Raw genomic sequence first — 19,372 nt, 5'->3', positions numbered from 1 at the left:
TTAAATTTTTACATTCAATATACATTGTCTTATTAGCTAAATGATCTTATCATACAAGGAACACAAAAAATACCAACTCATAAAAGACCGAATAATGCCATAATTTCTTAGTATAGACAGGTGTAGTATTTTTGAAGAAATTAGTCCACCAAATTTTGACATCAGTTGGACACTTTGTTCTACGCTAAGTAATAAAACAAATCCACAAGACAAAATATTTTTAAGTATACTAGATCTATCGTTGCTACATGTATCTAGAGGTTAAATATTGAGTTTTGAATTTTTTGAGTTTCTGACCAAGATGGGATGAGGAAGAACTTACGTTTAAGTCATTATTGTTATTTCAGTTAATGTAATGTCCTGTGACTTTCATACAAGTTGGTGTGGTTTGTCAAGGCATAGAACCAGTCGAAAATTTCAGTGGTGGAGAGGAAGATATAAACCTCCACGAGATCATACTACTGCATGTGAGTATAATTCTATTGTTAAGTAATCAGCACTTGTGATAGCCTTATCACCTAATTTTAATATTTTTTTTTATTTCAATGTATTGGCATTTACAGTTTAAATTGGTAATTCCGAAATATGGATGAATATTACTCGACATTTGTTTTTTTTCCCTGTTCTTGGTGAAGACAATATAGCTAACAAAAAAATTGAACCACCTTACGAACTGTTAAGTTATGTTTGCGCAAGTTACCGAGTGTGTAAACAATTCGAGATTTTTGTTCAATGTCGATGGTAAATGCACACCAACTTGAACGATGGATTTTAGGGGCAAATATTAACTCGGTGACTTGTATTTAATACATTTTCATTGACTTTAAACATTACTTTTTCCATTTTATAAATAGTACTTATCACATTTGTATGTCCGTTCGCAAAGACATTGATAAACCAATTAGTGCTGAAACGCATGGCAATCCAGAATGTGTCCGTCATGGTAACAAAAAGTTCAAATATAATAATTCCCCTTTTGCCACCAAGCGACAATAAATGTTGAACATCGGTATAATAGATATAAGAAGATGTAGTATGAGTGCCAATGAGACAACTCTCCATCCAAGTCAAAGTTTATAAAAGTAAACCATTATAGGTCACAGTACGGTCTTCAACACGGAGCCTTGGCTCACACGGAACAGTAAGCTATAAAGGGCCCCCAAAATTACTAGTGTAAAACCATTCAAACGGGAAAACCAACGGTCTAATCTATATAAAAGACGAGAAACGAGAAAAACTTATGAATCACATCAACAAACGACAACTACTGAACATCAGATTCCTGACTTAGGACAGGTGCAAACAAATGCAGCGGGTTTAAACGTTTTAATGGTACCAAACCTTCACCCTTTTTCTGAAAAAATAGTGTAACATCACAACATAGAAAGACACACTATAAAATATCAACTGAAATAGCTTAACTCAATCAAAGGACATATTAAAACTGTTTTCTTTTTTTTTATGAACCAAAGCTTTTTTTCTTTATACATGTTATAAATTATTTGTAAACAGTTACTGTTACTGATCATACTGCTTTTAAGAAATAGAAAACATTTTTAATATCAGTCTAGATTACAGATGTAAAACACATTGAAATACAATGACGTTTTTAATGTATTGACCAAAAAATATGTTCTCTTTACTTACTAGGTTTCATTTGTATTCATGTATCTGGTCGTTTATGAAACGAAATCAATAATTGACGTACTAGCTAAATTAGTAACACTCATCGCTTTTCAATTAGCAACATTTTAATTAAAACAGATAAATTAATAAAAAAATGTCATATCCGCCAATCAAATGAATTAGTGGTTTGTCAAATATAACTTACAAAAAACATGACAGATGTAGAAAAGGGTGAATGAAAATAACGGATTGTGTGCATGCTTCATTATTTAATGCCAACATATGCACACATTTTTCGACAATAAAGTTGGAGTAAATATTAGCAGGGAATAATTCACTAAGGAGATCGAGGTAACAATTTTACGCCTTATTGATATTTTCGTACAAAAATAACCGATGTGCATACGATCTCTATTTTGGGTTTCAGGAAAGAAAAATCCAGTAGTATGCAGGAATCAGTATTTGTTTTACATTATTGGTTTTTTTCTTTAGTAATGTTTATTCTTATTAGTTAGTAACATTCTATTACTTCCTTTCTGAAACAGGAAAATAATATAAATTTTATATTGAATAATATTTTTTTAAAGAAACCAATCAATCCTCACATTTGACCACTGCTTTTTTAAAAATGGAAAAAGTATAGTCAAAAACGTAATCAAAATTATTTCAGACATAAAAGTAAAATAGAAAAAAAAAACATGTCATAGAATAAAAAATCGATTTTTGATCGACGCTGTTTATGCCGTGTATGGACATATTTATTAATAAGGTAAGTAAATATAAAAAATGATATGTAAATTGATATGATATGTTCAGTAAGCATGTAAGTGAAACAAAAATAAACCGTAGAATAAAAACATAATTTTTCTTGGCTCAGGGTGATACGAAGATTTGTTCGCCCTCGAAAAGTCATATTACAGTAAATACGATGACATATGATTTTTTTTTTTTTTTTTTGCGAACATTAATTTTATGACCATTATAACGGCAAATCAAACATAATGACCTCAACTTTACTAATAAGAACTCTTGGTTCAATAGCTGTCTTGGAAAAAAAATATCCCTCTATCAAGGAAATCCTGATAGAAAACACAAAGTCATGTCCTTAATATCATATCATTTAAAAGAAACATACCTCATTTGTAGGTTCTGCAGGAATGTTGTTTAATAAAAAAGGAATATTCACAATTAGAATTTACATTATTATACTTATGTCTTTTGACGTATAAGTTTATATGGCTATTCGTTTTGGTCCAATTTGGTCACGTACAACTCTTAAATCTTCAAGTATTTCTACATCATTGGCTTTCCAGAAAAAAAATTCACATGCGTATAATTCATCAAGACTTAGTGTTTAATTCATTTTGAAGGCTACTGAAAACTTAAAATATCCTAAAGTTATGTCAAATTGTGTCAGTGCGATATTGGCCTGTTGTTAAAAAAAGGTTAAGATGTCGAATGATTGCAACATTTCATGAACAGTTACTTCAAGTTAAATGATCGTTTCAATGATATTTAATGCCACCACAGGAGCGCTGACTACTTGGCATGTGATCCCACCAGGAGTTGCATTGAGAACACCGATACTACCAGGCTTATATACTTCTTCGTCATTTGGTCTCTGGTGGAGAGTTGTCTCTTTGGCAATCATAACACATCTTCTTATTTTTTTTTATTATAACTTAGTACGCCAAGAAATTCAAGGTATGAAGCTGTCGGTGTGGTAAATTTAATTTTAAGTAAATAGAAAAGAAGATAGTAACCAAATCTTGAATTATTCAACGAGAGTATTTTTCCTAAAAATTACAGTACTGAACACCCGGGTTTGTAATGGACGCTGTAGGTGAAAACCGCAATTTCATAAAATGACCACTTACAAATGTTTTAAGCAACTACAAATGTATGTTCAATAAAATGTTCCCTTGCCATATGCCGAAAATTTTTGATCAGTTTTCATCGATATGGAATGACTATATAATGGAAAAATAAAACACGAGTGCAATACATGTATGAATAAATGGAGATATTAGGTAAACGCAAATGCGACAGCACTCCAACGATACATCTGTAACTAAAAAAAACACATCTAGAGGTCAACAAATAGTCTTTAAAGAAACACATGTGTCTACATAATATGCCAAGCTTAAATCGGCATGTGTCTCTTCAAGTTATTGGTGAATTAAAAAGAATTTTAAAATATGACAAAATTCCTAAAATAACAAAATAATAAGACAACCACTGACAATGGAGTAGGCCCGGTAAGACACCTTTTTTGGCCCCAAAATATGGCATTTTTACAAATTTGTTAAACTGCAAACTTTTAGCTATTTATTGAATCATGCACAATTACCGAAATCTTCACAATTTTAACATTATTTTGTGCTATTTTTAGACGGGTTTTGTCAAAAATGGAAGTGGCCGCACTTGTGTTCATTCATAATATTCAAATATATGTTGAACTTGATGATAGTACATAACATATATAAAGGTTGAGACTGAACACGAATTCGGCCACTTTCATTTTAGACAAAAACCATCTGAAAAGTGACGTTTTATGGCATATTTGATAGATTTTTCATATTCAAGCTTGAATTTGAGTGTCTTTTATGACCACATCAGTTCAAATCTTTAACAAAAATATAATTGAATCGACTGAAGTAGACACTTAAGTGTTTAAAAAATGTCAAAAATCATTCATCAGATGTACTTCAAATGTTAGGCCAAAATTAGCCCTTACCAGACCTTCTCGTTTGCTGACTAGAGACTGGCACATGAATATGCATGGGGTTTAAAATGGATTTTGTATATTGCAACTCTCTCCTTTAATTCCAAAACTAGTTGACTACCAGAACGTTAATAAAAGAAGATATTACATTGAAATGCAGTAGAATAGAACACTAGTAAATATAACTTTAAAATGTCGAAATAATTGATAAACATTACACAAATGCAACCAAAAAAAATAATAAATATAAACAAATGCTCGAAGTAACTGTACGTTTTTTTCAGCTCTAACTGGTAATAATGCATACATTTTGTCATATGGATCCAGCGAAGGAATGATCGCCGAACTTTATACTGAAAACATAGTATCGTCGAAAGAACAATGTCTTTCATTCTGGCATTACAAGACGGATTCTAAACATGTTTTGGAAGTATTGCAGAATAAAATGAAAATACACCAAGTAAACAGAACTTCAGCAAACAGATGGATCCGAATAGAAATTACCATTGAGCATTCTATTCCAAATTATATATATAATCTTACGTTTAAGGTCGTTCGTGGTATACAAGATATCGATGGCATTATCGCTCTAGATGATGTTTTATTAGTCAATAGAGCTTGTACAGGTAAGGCCCATTTCGTAATGTTAATTATATATTAATTCTTATTTTTATATCTTTATTTGTTCCAAACCGATTGCTTACTAATATTTCACATGATTAGTTGTCTTGAACGGGCGCAAGACATTTGGGCTAAACCATAAGCGTGACAATGGTATTATTTGGGCTAACAAAATTTGAGTCATATTACGTTTTGGCAATTATTATTTTAATTTTTAACCTGTACAGGTAAATTACAGGTAAAATTTATCAATATCAAAATTTGATATGAAATATACAAGATATTAAATAAAAAACTAAAAATACAATCTACATAAAAATCCGATCTTTGGGAAACCATGCTAGTTTGAATAGAAAAGAACTTCAGGTTTTACAATTTTAGATATAATATAATTATCCTTAGTGTTTTCTTCTGAGTTCAGTGTAACAAAAGATGATTTTATAAATCTATTGGATGTACTTTATTTTACATCTTATCAATGTTTTATACCTACACGATGTACAAAGTTAAAAGAATGTTTAGTGCTATAAAGACTTGTCTTGCTCAAAATCTTTCATTCGCAATCTTATGAAACTCATACACAATGCTAGGAACCAAAACTCGCAGAGTTCGAATTTGGCAGTATGTCACTACCGTTCTACAGTTCATATTTTTCATGCCGAGGCCCTTTTTTGCCGGCTATATGGCTTTTTCTCATTGTTGAAGGCCGTACGGCTGCCTATTATTGGTTACATCCACTTCACTTGAACTTTGGTGGATAGTTCTCTAATTGGCAATCATACCACATCTCCTTAATTTTATCATGTCACTCCAATGGTAAAAGGGGGGATATATTGTTATTCCATGATTTTACATTCCACACTTTTTTGTGCAGCTTAGTTCTCGGAGATGACATGACAAACATTGATAAAACTGCACCATAATGAGACTCCCCATATGCAGATGTCCACTTAGGGTTAGAAATTTTCAAGATGGCCGCCGTTACCATGGAAACGGCAAAAATGTGAAAAATCGAAAAGTGTTCCAAATTTAATGAAATTTTTAAGAAATATAACTCGTCCTTCGAAAGGGTGCCATCCATCTCTGCCCATATGCAGATGTGCACTTAGGGTTTGAAATTTTCAAGATGGCCACCGTAACCATGGAAACGGAAAAATTGTGAAAAATCGAAAAGTGTTCCAAATTTAATGAAATTTTTATGAAATATAACTCGTCCTGCGAAAGGGTTCCATCCATCTCTAGAACTCCATGCACACCGTCGTTAAGTTAAGACTATCAATAGTAACCCTTTTTAATGTAATGCCGCTTCATAGATGATGTTGCTGCTTGCATATAAGTTATTTAACCAAATTTTCCATTTGGTGAAGTTGAAATCATCCCTTCGAACAATTAACAGACGCCAGTTGATTGGCCGTTATGGAATATCTGTTTTACAGATTACGACAGATTAATCCAATTGCCGTAACCACAATCCAGTCCTCTTTTCCTGGGATGTGACTAACGGACTAGACTTATCACTGGATTTTTACTTACGTGAGCATCATGAAGGGTGCTGCATGTGGAGTAGGATTTGCTTATCTTACCGGAAAACCTGTCTCAGATCACCTACGGGGTTTTGGTGGAATTCGCGTTGCTCAGTCTTCAGTTATCAACGTTGTATTTTGTAAACAGTTGTTTGTCTTTTGGTCGTTTTTCGTTGTTTGCCATTGCGTTATCAGTTTAATTTCGACTTATGAGTTTGAATGTCCCTTTGGTATCTTTTGCCTCTCTTTTAGTGGTCAAAAGAACAAGATAAATAAGAAAATGTATTCTTGCTTTGTTTTGTCCTTTTACACCGTATTATAATGTATGCTTCACAAGTAAAACCCAGCGTGTTGAATTAATTGATGAGTTTAAATGTAATCGAATATCAAAACTAAGTGAATGTGTATACATATTTCAGATCTTTGGTTGATTCTGTTTAACTTACTCCCAGTTTCTATGTTTTTGGGACGATTTAGACCTAGAGATATTGTATAAACACGTAAATATTGTTGAGGACTGATAGAATGGCACTTTACTTTCGTTTCCGTGCAATTATTTATTAATTTTGAAAACAGTACTTTTATAATTTTAATATCTTGGTAACAAAATGGAGGTTAAGTTCGGTTTTGACGATTTTGACTTTTATTGTTCAGGAGTTATGGTCCTTGATCGATTTGGAGATGACACTTTTTGTCGATTCTGTTTAAATTATTCATGGACTGTTCAACCAATGGTCTTTTAAATTTTAATATGTTGTAACTAATGATGAAATTGATGTCAAGATCGATATTAACCGTTTTCACTTTTGCCAATCAACAGTTTTGGTCATTGATAAATGTGAAAATAGGCACACAATATGGTAGATCAAACAGGTCACAATGCCTATTTCTTGTATTTTAAGCTTCGGTTTCAAGTCTTACCAGAACAGATTTGTGTTTGAGAGAAGGGTATGGGTGTGCATCATATTCACACAAAATACCACGATCCCTACCGGACAGTATTCCTTCAGTGTAATTGTAAAAATGTTGAATGAGCAAAGAATAGTTCTCGTTTTGTAAAAACAAATTCGTAGGTGTATCACATATTTATCAAACTAGTCAAAACCAGTTTAAATACATACTTAGCTTGTTTGTCTAACAAATAACAATATAATGCTTATAATTATTGTCTCATTCAAACATCATGCAAAATGAAAGTTACTTCAAAAGATGTTGACAATAGGAAATCAGGAAGTTTTTATGATAGATACATAAACACATTAATATAAAATAAGTTCGTGACGCTATGATCAATATAACAATAAGAAGATATGTCATGATTGTCAATGAATCAACTCCCCAGCAGAGACCAAAAGAAGTAGAAGGTAAGCAAATACGTCACCGTACAGACTGTACAAATTAGCAAAACAAATACCGCATAGTCAGGTATAAAAGGCACAAGCTTGTAGTAGTTTCGCTCTTTAACATTTTACCATACCTCTTTGAAAACGTATTTTAGATAAATACAAACCTATATATATGAAATCTTTATCAGGATAACTTGCTCTGTCTTCTTATCTATACTAATAAAAATGTCAATGTAGATAAGTAAACACATTATGCTTCAAGAAATTATGTTTGCTTCTCAATATCATAATCATATCTCCATCCAAGTTGGACGTCATCGTTATCAATTTAACAAACAAATAATGGCAGACATCAAGTATTATGCAAACTGGGTCAGATACCAATAAGTAAATTATATGAGATTTTTCTGGAGTGTGATAAAATTTCTTTTTTTAGCCAAATGTATGAATACACCCGTATTATTACAGCCTTTTGTCATCATAGGCTATTTCCTAGTATCGATAAACCTGAAAATCATAAATGTATTTATTAAAGTTGAGCATACACGTGTTTTCTATTATGCAAACAATCACACGTGATTGTGTGTCCGCATAGTGGTCATCTATTGGTGTTTATATTGGATAAACAGGTTTGTGTTTTAAATATATGATATTTCAGATTGGTCAATATTTGTCGCGTTGCGTAAATATATTGAGTATGATATTTGTTATGTAAATAGCACGGGATTTTTAAAGCGCGAATAGTTGTCTTGTTTAAGTAATTTAAGGTATATGGTCATTCGAAGCTCGTATACCGTTCAGTAAGGCAGCTTAGTTTAGGTTAAGATATGTCCGAACCAGTACTCGATCTGAATGAAGAAGATTTCTTAAGGGACCCCTTACATGGTCAGCCCGAACGTCTGGACGCTTCCAATTCACAAGCTAATCAACAAAACCGTGACTTAGAAGACACTTTTGGGCTTTTTAAAGACTATTTGGATAAGAAACTTGTTGATTTAAAGTCCGACATTCTGTCAGAACAAGACAATTTATCCAAGAAATACAGAGATGAGGCTAATATTAAGTTCAAATCAGAAGGGAATCGGATTCAGTTTCGTTTTAATGAGAACATTATGGATGGTCTTAACAAAATCCACAAGGATCTTGTATCTGTTGCTTCCCCCTTTCTTCTATTACTGGTGATTTGGTGGGTAAACTTAAAGAAAGGAACAAACTCATCAGGATCGCTGATAACTCCACTGGGGGATGGGTTACGGTTAGAGAATATGAAAGTAACGATATCGCCGAAAATGATGAGGACGAGAAAAAGATTCGCCAGGCCGAGACTAGAGCCCTCAAAACACTCAACTTCAAGTCAGCCACAGCTTCTGCACCCAGTTACCAGCCATCCAAACAGCAATGATACAGTTACTGTTAATGATAAGTATCTAGATATAAGTTTGTAATCTTCTAGCTATGAATGCAATAACGACGAACTTGACGAATTTATGTCACAAGTTCAATTTCTTGAAAAATTAGATTTTTCTGCTAGTCATAACTTGAAAGGTGTTAAAGGCAGGCTTGCAAAACATTACGATTTTTGGGTTAAGATTGGAGCTAGTGATTTTGTTTTAGATACAATTAAAAACGGTTATGTAATCCCATTTTTAGTGCCTCCCCCTAGTATGCACATGAAAAACAATAAATCTGTTGTTTCTAACTCAGAATTTGTGGATAAAGCCGTTTTAGATTTAGTTGATTCTGGATGTGGATATGAAATTCCCTTTACGCCTTATATTGTTAATCCTTTATCAGTAGCCACCAATAAGTCCGGAAAAAAGAGGTTAATATTGGATCTTTCAATTTTAAATAAATCCGTCAAAAAAGAGAGATTTAAATTTGAAGACTGGTAAACAGCTATTCAATTTTTCAAAAAAGGTTCTTATCTGTTTAAGTTCGATTTAAAGTCTGGTTATCATCATTACGACATTTGTCCTCAGCAACAAACGTTTCTTGGTTTTTCCTGGAATAACAAGTATTACTGTTTTTCAGTTTTAGTTTTTGGTCTAGCTTCTAGCCCTTACTTGTTTACCAAATGTTTGAGATCTATGGTCAAATATTGGAGACAAAATTCGATTGATATTGTTTTGTATTTAGATGATGGGTTCAGAATGGCTTCGGATTACGAATTATGTCGGAAAGATTCAGATTTTATCAAAAAATCACTAAAAGAGGCTGGTTTTTTAGTTAATATAGAAAAATCTGTTTTTGAACCTACCCAAAAGTTAGAATGGTTAGGAATCACTTGGGATTCTGCTCAATTCTGCATTTCTATTCCCGAAAGAAGATTAAATGATTTGTTACAGTCTATAGATGAAATTTTAGACAGATTTTTGTTTTTCTCTGCTAGGCAATTAGCTCAAGTGACTGGTAAGATTATTTCTATATCACCAGTGTTCGAAAATTTGACTAGATTGATGACAAGATATTGTTACTTGTGCATCGTGCAAAGATTGAGCTGGGATAAATTATTACAAATAGTTTATCCAGCTGAGATTTTGAATGAGCTTAAGTTCTGGAAATCTAATGTGCTTACTTTGAATGCTAAAGGGTCTTTGATTGTCCCACGATGGGTGTCTGCGCCATTCTGGTCATATATTTTTAATAAAAACTTGACTTGCAAAGCTTATGTTAAAGATGTGCTAGAATTTAAAGAAACGAATAGAATCTATTCAAAAGGAAGTAGTCCGAAGTGTATCTTTGGAACTGAAAATTTTTTATCAACTGTTCTCGCAGTTAGACTAGACGCTAGTCTGTGATTTTTCACATGGTCCTGATATCAATTTCGGTATTGCAGAGGCATGGTGAATGAGATTTTACGTTGTACATATTACTCAGTTGAGAATGTAAAAGATGAAGGATTTTTAGCGACATGGCCCTAGTATCATATGTTGTAGTATGATATTGTAGTAGGCACGGTTGATTGTTTAATGTCATATGCATTTTATTATAATAATTTATATGAATACTTGTTTAATTTTCCTTTATTGGGTAACACATTTTTCAGATGTTTTCAAAACCGGAAGATGGATTGATATTAGTTCTTTTCGTCAGTCACAATCTCCATCCATGTAGCTCCTTGTAGACCAGATACCTTCCTTTTGTTTGTCATCTAGAGCACCCAACACTCAACGACAGTATAGATATTTTTTCAAGGCTTTTTGTAAGTGGTGTTTATCTATTAATATTTCAAACACGTTACCTGCTTCAGTTATTTCTGTCGCATCGTATTTAGTTTATTTGACTAATATTGGTAAATCTACTAGCAGCATAAATGAAGCTTTTTATGTTATAAGTTGGGCTCATAGATTAACCGGAGTTGAAAATCCGTGTAAATCGGATTTGGTTATTTCTGTGAAGGAAGGATCTTTGAGATCTGTTGGACACATTGTGGTTAAGAAAGAACCTATAACACAAGAAATTTTGTATCAAATTGTTATGCTTTATGGTAACGATAAATCTAATCTTAAGATGTTAGAATAGCATGTATGGGCCTTATAAGTTTTGCTGGATTTTTGAGGTATTCAGAATTAGCAAATCTGACAAGAAATAATATTGCTTTTCATGATTTGTACATCGTTTTACTGATAGAGAGTAGTAAAACTGATATTTACCGTGAGGGTAGAGATGTCCTCATTTCAAAAACGGACAAAATTACATGTCCCGTTAAAATGTTTATGAAATATTTAGATTTAGCAAACATCAAGTCAGACAGTAATGATTTGATTTTTCGTCCTTTATCTTTTTGTAAATCTGTAAATGGTTACAAATTAAGAAATGGGAAGCTTTCTTATACTACTGCAAGAGAAATTCTGTTATCTACTTTAACATCTATTGAATTAGACAAAAAGTATTTTGGTTTGCATAGTTTGAGGTCCGGAGGCGCCACTGCTGCTGCAAACGCGCATGTGGAAGATCGAATCTTCAAAAACATGGTCGCTGGAAATCAGACCGGGCTAAGGACGGATATGTCAAAGAGAACATCAGTGAACGTCTGACAGTAACTAAAAATTTAGGAATTTAAAAACACACATTTGCGCCTTTCTTTGTTTTGTCGAAAATAGCTGCACATGCTGGCGAGCTATTCCTATGTAACAAGTGTTTGTTTTTATTTTATAAATACTTTATATGCGTTTGAGGTGACGAATTAGAATATAAATGTATTTATTAAAGTTGAGCATACACGTGTTTTCTATTATGTAAACAATCACACGTGATTGTGTGTCCGCATAGTGGTCATCTATTGGTGTTTATATTGGATAAACAGGTTTGTGTTTCAAATATATGATATTTCAGATTGGTCAATATTTGTCGCGTTGCGTAAATATATTGAGTATGATATTTGTTATGTAAATAGCACGGGATTTTTAAAGCGCGAATAGTTGTCTTGTTTAAGTAATTTAAGGTATATGGTCATTCGAAGCTCGTATACCGTTCAGTAAGGCAGCTTAGTTTAGGTTAAGACCCCTCTCTCCCCCACCCGGATTAAGATGCTTGTATATTTGAAATGTTTCCACGCATAGATAGATAGATATTTATACTATCAGTAGGACATTGTTTGTTTGATTATTAAGATTTATATGTATATATGATTTCTGATTTTGTTTTTCTATTTTGTAGGCTGTCGTGTACTACGCAGCGGTGTTGCCGATATCATGACATCGGGACTCAATATTTTGTTTTAATAAAATTTAACAGTAAGCTGCACATGCTGGCGAGCTATTCCTATGTAACAAGTGTTTGTTTTTATTTTATAAATACTTTATATGCGTTTGAGGTGACGAATTAGAATATAAACGACATTTTCTTAAATCAAAATATATAAATAGAGGTATTGATTTTAATAACTTATCTAGTATATTCAATGACTTTGCCATCCAAAGCCAAAAACCTCCATATTTTGATAATATAGAACCACCTATTATTTCGTATTCTTATAAAAAACCCAGCAGAGTTTGAGTTTTAATTATTCGTCAGTTACATCAGACGTCAATATAGAAAATAATTTTCTTTCCACTTGAGACTGTGAAACATCTAGTTTTAGATATGTTCCCTAGGGACATGTCCTTACAGGATACCTCAACATCGTCAAAGACCGTGAGGTCATAATTTTTCTTAAAAAAGGACAGAAATATCGTCCTCCATCTAAAATAGATTGGAAACAGTGTCGTCAGGTCATTAAAGACGATCTGTCTGTCTACTGTAAAAATTGGTGTAAACGTGAAACATCTGATAAAAAATCTCTAGACAGTTATTTGAATAAAATTATGAATACTGTTAATATTCGTATATCTCATTTTGAAAACAATTCTGAAATTAGTAATAGGGTCCATGATATTCCCATTTCTAGAAAAAAAAAAAATAAACTCCAAGTATTCGCAATGCGGTTTGTGTTCGTACCGGCAGACAAACCAGCAAATAATGTAGTGGTGGTGTGACGAATATACTACACGGAAGTTCTCCAAAACGAAATTACAAATTCTTCTACATTCAGGTCCGTACGCTCCACAGAGAGTCAAATTGTAAACAAGCATATCACTGCCACTACCCAGCTTAAAGCCTCTTCCGAACATTTGAAAGTCCCTACTATGTACTGGTTACCTAAATTGCACAAAAAAACATTTAAATTCCGTTTCATTTCCACATCTAGTAAGTGGTCTACTACCAATCTATCAGTGCTTCTAACTACCTCCCTTACTACTATCAAAGAACTTGTTATTTACTTTTGTAATAAAGGTTATGAAAATAATGATATTAATCATTTTTGGAGTGTAAAAAATTCTTTAGAGGTTTTAGATAAAATACATGCTTTTGATGGTCCTTTTAATTCTGTTGACAGTTATGATTTTTCTACTCTCTATACTACACTTTCACGCAATCTTATCAAGAAAAAGTTTTCATATTTAATTAAATGGTCTTTTGAAAAATCTCATTACAAATTTATTTGCTGTATCTCGTTTAAAGCCTTTTTCTGTAACGAAAAAGAAAAGTATGCTAGATACACTTACTGGAAATGTGAAGATATGATTGAAGCTTTAAATTTTCTCTTGGACAACATATATGTACGTTCCGGCGATAAAGTGTATCGACAGGTAGTAGGTATTCCTATGGGCACTAACTGCGCCCCTTTAATAGCAGATTTATTCCTGTATTGCTATGAATCTCAGTTCATGACCAAACTCAGTAAAGACACGTCATTGTTACATTTGGTTGATACATTCAACAATACCTTCCGTTATCTGGATGATATTTTTTCGTTAAATAATCCAGAGTCCTCTAAATATACTACCGAAATATACACAAAAGAACTTACTTTAACTAAATCTAACATAAACAGCAGTAGTTGTCCTTTTCTAGATTTGGACATTTCAATTTCTAAAGGAAAACTCCATACTAAAATTTACGACAAAAGAGACGACTTTTCATTCCCTATTGTTAATTTTCCTTTTTTAGACGGCGATGTTCCTTTGGCTCCATCATACGGTGTTTATATATCCCAACTCGTTCGTTATGCCCGTGTGTGTAGTGATGTCATAGATTTTAACGAACGTAATCAATGCATCACTGGTAAATTATTAAGTCAGGGATTTCGTTACCATAAATTACTTAAAACTTTTACTAAATTCTTTCAAAGATACAAAGATTTGATTAGTAAATTTGGCTGTACCTGTAGAAAACTGATTAAAAACGGTATTTCACATCCTACATTTTACGGTAATATTGTTCTTAAAGCGCGGAAATCACTATGTGATCCCTGTAAACTCATCGAACCTTTAAACAAAATTATTAGTAAAGGTTATCTTACCGTCATTGAGTCTTATGTAGACGAAACGCGCGTCTGGCGTATTAAATTATAATCCTGGTACCTTTGATAACTATTTACCAATGTTGTAATTAGATCTTTGAATATAGTTTACATTGGCACTAATATCGATTTTGTCATCCGTGATTTTAAAACATAACTAAATTTGTATTCTTTTCAAACGGGATGTATAAAGACACACCCACGTTCATTTTGATCTATAAAGAGGTTAACTCCTAACTATCCTACTGCCTGTCGATACATTTATTTTTGGCATTGCACAAGTCATGTCTTCTTTGACTGTCCATGACGTTAAAATACTAAATCCCTGGGTTGTGTTTTAGTTGATTTTAGTCTCTGATGCATGATTTTTTATTAATAATTGTTTTTGGCTTTTAACTAGCTGTCAGTAACTGCGAGTACTCTCAAATCGTACTTTCTTGTTTATTTGACCTGTTGATACTAATTGTAATGCTTTTTTATTATTTAATGTTTACTTATTCAGGGTTGTATCTGGTCTATATATCAGCTTTGATAAGTGTTTGGTATTACTATAAATTTTCACTTCTTCGTACTATGAACATCAAAATTATTTATTTTGTAAAAATATTTCCTTTCTCCATTTGAACTGTACACGTATACCTAACAACAAAATTATTTTCATTTACCTGTGTTTAAAGTAATTGCAAATGGCTGATATTTTTGTTCAAGCATGTTATTTTTCTTAAATTGTTTAACATTTCACAGCGGTATAACATGTTTCTTTAATTATTCTTCCCTTAGTTTATTTATTTTGTATTTACATTGTATCATAGATCAAATTCATTTGTTCATTGTATGTTCACTGGTGTTAATATGTCTTTTGATTAAGTTAAGCCATTTCAATTGATATTTTATAGTGTGTCTTTCTATGTTGTGATGTTACACTATTGTTTCAGATAAGGGTGAAGGTTTGGTACCATTAAAACGTTTAAACCCGCTGCAATTGTTTGCGTCTGTCCTTAGTCAGGAATCTGATGTTCAGTAGTTGTCGTTTGTTGATTTGGTTCATAAGTGTTTCTCGTTTCTCGTTTTTTATATAGATTAGACCGTTGGTTTTCCCGTTTGAATGGTTTTACACTAGTAATTTTTGGGGCCCTTTATAGCTTGCTGTTCGGTGTGAGCCAAGGCTCCGTGTTGAAGACCGTACTTTGACCTATAATGGTTTACTTTTATAAATTTTGACTTGGATGGAGAGTTGTCTCATTGGCACTCATACCACATCTTCTTATATCTATTGAGCAGATAAAGTTAGCTTTACAATATCTATATGAAAAAAAGAATTTTAGAGTATTTTGTGTACTTAATAGCTTCATCTTTGAGTGCATAGAACATTTAGCACTGCTTTATACAAATAATTCATCATATTTTTTTAGATGTTATTCATCAGTGTGACTTTGAAAACGACGAATGTAATTGGCGAAAATTGGACAAATCATCTGATAATTATTCATGGATTCGTCACCTAGGATACTCTGGATATAGCACAACAGGTCCAAAAACAGACCGTACCACAGGATCTGGTTGGTAGAACATATTTATTTAAACATTGTAAATACTACACGTAAAAATGAAAACAATACAGAAGTAATGTTGTTGTTCGTTAATTTGACCCTTAAATCAATTATGTTACTAGTATTGTTTACCCTTTTATCATTATAACAGCCCCCGTTCTTCAACGCTTGTTGAAGTATGAGGTATATAGTGCTGACCAAGTATCGTTTGTTTGTCTGTCTTACATTCATATCCAGTACATGCCTCCGGAAACGCTTGGGAATATTTCGTGGTATGTTCATACTTTGACATGACATTGTTTGACATCCGCAAACTGCAGTAAACATTTGTATCAACCTATCCTTCTAAATCCCTAGTTAGAATATAGTGAAACTTTTTAGAATCAAAACATAATGCCAAACCCTTACTTAGGGGAATTTCTCTTAATTTATCGTGGACCTTTATTGTTTTATCCTGGGGTACCCTTTTTGTATCTATAACTCTCCTAAACCCCTTTTTACTATTTTAATCAAACTTACTCAAAATATATCTCCAAAGTTAAAACAAAACTTTCTAAAAAATACTGAGTACTTTGCAATATCATAAATTACGTCAACATGTAGTAATAATTGTTGATCGGGTCTTGAAAGATTTTATTCCTAATCCTACATACTTCATATTTTCTTCTGCCCGGGACATTTCCAAATTGTATATCTCAATCTACTGAATAAAACCTCTGCGACATAATCAGACAACCAATCCGAATCAACATGTGTTAAGTACTGATCTCAAAATGGCGTGCATAACGAATGAAACTTAAATTTTCGCACCATGATGTGTAACAATTAAAAATATAATTTCTCCTTATCAATTAAAAATTAACTACATGAGCCTATTTAACAATATGAATTTGACGCGACCTTTTATAGGAAGGTTAACCAGTTAAGGCAAAATTATTTATAGATCGGATATCGAATATCCATAAAATACTCTATTTTTTGTGTTCAAATTTTTCGTGTTTCGATCGAGGATAGCACCCATTGGAAAAAAAATGTTTATTGATTTACTTACGTGTTGTGTTAGTTGTCTTTTTTTTTAGTTCATGGTTAGAACCATACTTTGTTGATTATACTAAATTATACGGTTAAATATTTACAAACATATATCTAATAATTATATTTGAACCTGAACTGAGTAGACGTATCAGTGAACAGACCTATTATATCTCGTATCTCATTTTATATCATATACATTAGTTTTGTAATTAGTATTACTATCATATAGTTAGTATGACTGGTGACGTATTATATTACAGGTAGGACTGGTGATATTATATTATTGGTATGGCTTGTGATATTGTATAGCTGGTATGACTAGTGATATTTAAAACATAGCAAACGTAAATGAATCGTGCACAATGCAAAATAATTAAGATAAAGGAATGGATGTTACAAGTATAAATATTAAACGTTTCGATTTTATCTTTCAGTGCTCATCCCAAAGTTTGAATCCATAAGCGAATATGAAGCAATAAATAATTGTTGATTGGATCTTGAATACCCGTTCTGTATTTTTACTTAATATATTATCTTCTACCGTTCGGTGCATGTTCCCAATTCCATATATTGCATTATAGCCAATAGAATTGAGGCCATAACATACGGCAGCCAATGAAAACCGAGAAATGCAATATATATCTTCGCACCTGATGCGAAGTTATAATGTTACTTGGGCTTTTTTTTTCTTATCTACATTATGTTAAGAGTTTTAAAACGCAAATTTATCATATTAGACTTTGACATTTCTTGAAAATGGAACATATGTATCATTTTGTGAGCATTTCTCACAAAATTTCTAGTCTGCTCTGTAAATATGGACATAACTTTAAATCAAAAGAGGGGCGAAAGATACCCGAGGGACATTCAAACTCATAAGTCGAAAATAAACTGACAACGCAATGACTAAAAAAGAAAAAGACAAACAGACAAACAATAGTACACAAAGCACAACATAGAACACTAAAGACTAAGCAACACGAACCCCACCAAAAACTGGGGGTGATCTCAGGTGCTCCGGAAGGGTAAGCAGATTCTGCTCCACAGGTGGCACCCGTCATGTTGCTCATATTAGTACAAACCCGGTAACAAGTCTAATCCGGTAGGTCACATTCGTGAAAAGGGGACAGGATTGTAGTTGCGACATTAGGAACATATGCGCTATCATCTGTGAAACGGATATTCCATAACGGTCAACCAACTCGTGATGGCGTCCGTAAAATTTACGAAGAGATGATTTCAACTTCACCGTTTGGAACTCTTGGTGTAATAGTTTCCTTGTGAGCAGCAACCCTCTATAAAGGAAATCATGATAGGAAGTACAAGCCAGGATTATCGTATCAGTTGGGAGATATATACTCCGTATGCAGGCGCTGCTGGAATGTTGCTACATAGAAATGGAAAGTTCACAATTGGGAAGCCGAAATCATCTCTTTTGTCGTAAAGTTTTGTTTTCAACCGACCCGCGTTGTCAATTTCTAGATGTAAGTCAAGATATGAGGCAGACTTAACTGTATCTGTTGTATCCTTTATCTCAAGTTCGATGGGATAGATAAGTTCAACATAGTCACCAAATTTTGAATTATTTAGTGAGAGAACATCATCTTTATAGCGGAAAGTAAAGTTAAAGGATACTGCTAACTTCTTTTCTTTCTTCCTAAGAAGCTTAATTTCCTGTATGAAGTCAGCCTCATAAGAATAAAAGAACAATTCGGAAAGAAGAGGGGCACAGTTGGTTCCCATGGGAATGCCGATTGTTTGTTGAAAAACACGTCCTCCAAAAGTAACAAATATGTTGTCAATCAAGAAATCAAGCATCTTGATAATGTCAGTTTCAGAGATTTTTTGTTTGAATCAGAGTGATTTTTTACAAAATAGGATTTATCCCTCCCTAAGACAAGATACTTGTATCTACGTTGGCCATTATTTTTTATGAAACAAAGCGATATCAACTCTTTCAATTTGTCTTTTAGTTTGGAATGGGGAAAGTGTAAAGTGTAGAAAAGTCAAATGTTTTAACACTATTGCAACATGAAAGAGTCTTAGATTGTATGTACTCTAAAAGATCTTTGGAATTTTTTAGTATCCACATCTGATTCACG

General features: G+C 32.7%; 1 protein-coding gene across 1 annotated transcript in view; it reads left to right on the top strand.

Annotated features, from left to right (window-relative positions):
• Nucleotides 1–16,252, top strand: part of LOC127708462 (MAM and LDL-receptor class A domain-containing protein 1-like) — a 28,646-nt gene extending 12,394 nt beyond the window's left edge. Inside the window, exons 2-4 of the mRNA XM_052213331.1 lie at nt 348–467; nt 4,636–4,977; nt 16,098–16,252. Of these exons, the coding sequence (XP_052069291.1) occupies nt 348–467; nt 4,636–4,977; nt 16,098–16,252 (617 nt within the window). The remainder of the gene's footprint in view (nt 1–347; nt 468–4,635; nt 4,978–16,097) is intronic.
• The last annotated feature ends 3,120 nt before the right edge of the window (nt 16,253–19,372 follow it).

The sequence above is a fragment of the Mytilus californianus genome, unplaced genomic scaffold (assembly GCF_021869535.1).
Source record: "Mytilus californianus isolate M0D057914Y unplaced genomic scaffold, xbMytCali1.0.p SCAF_7, whole genome shotgun sequence".
NCBI classification, from domain to species: domain Eukaryota; kingdom Metazoa; phylum Mollusca; class Bivalvia; order Mytilida; family Mytilidae; genus Mytilus; species Mytilus californianus.
This window is presented reverse-complemented; position numbering and strand designations above follow the sequence as displayed.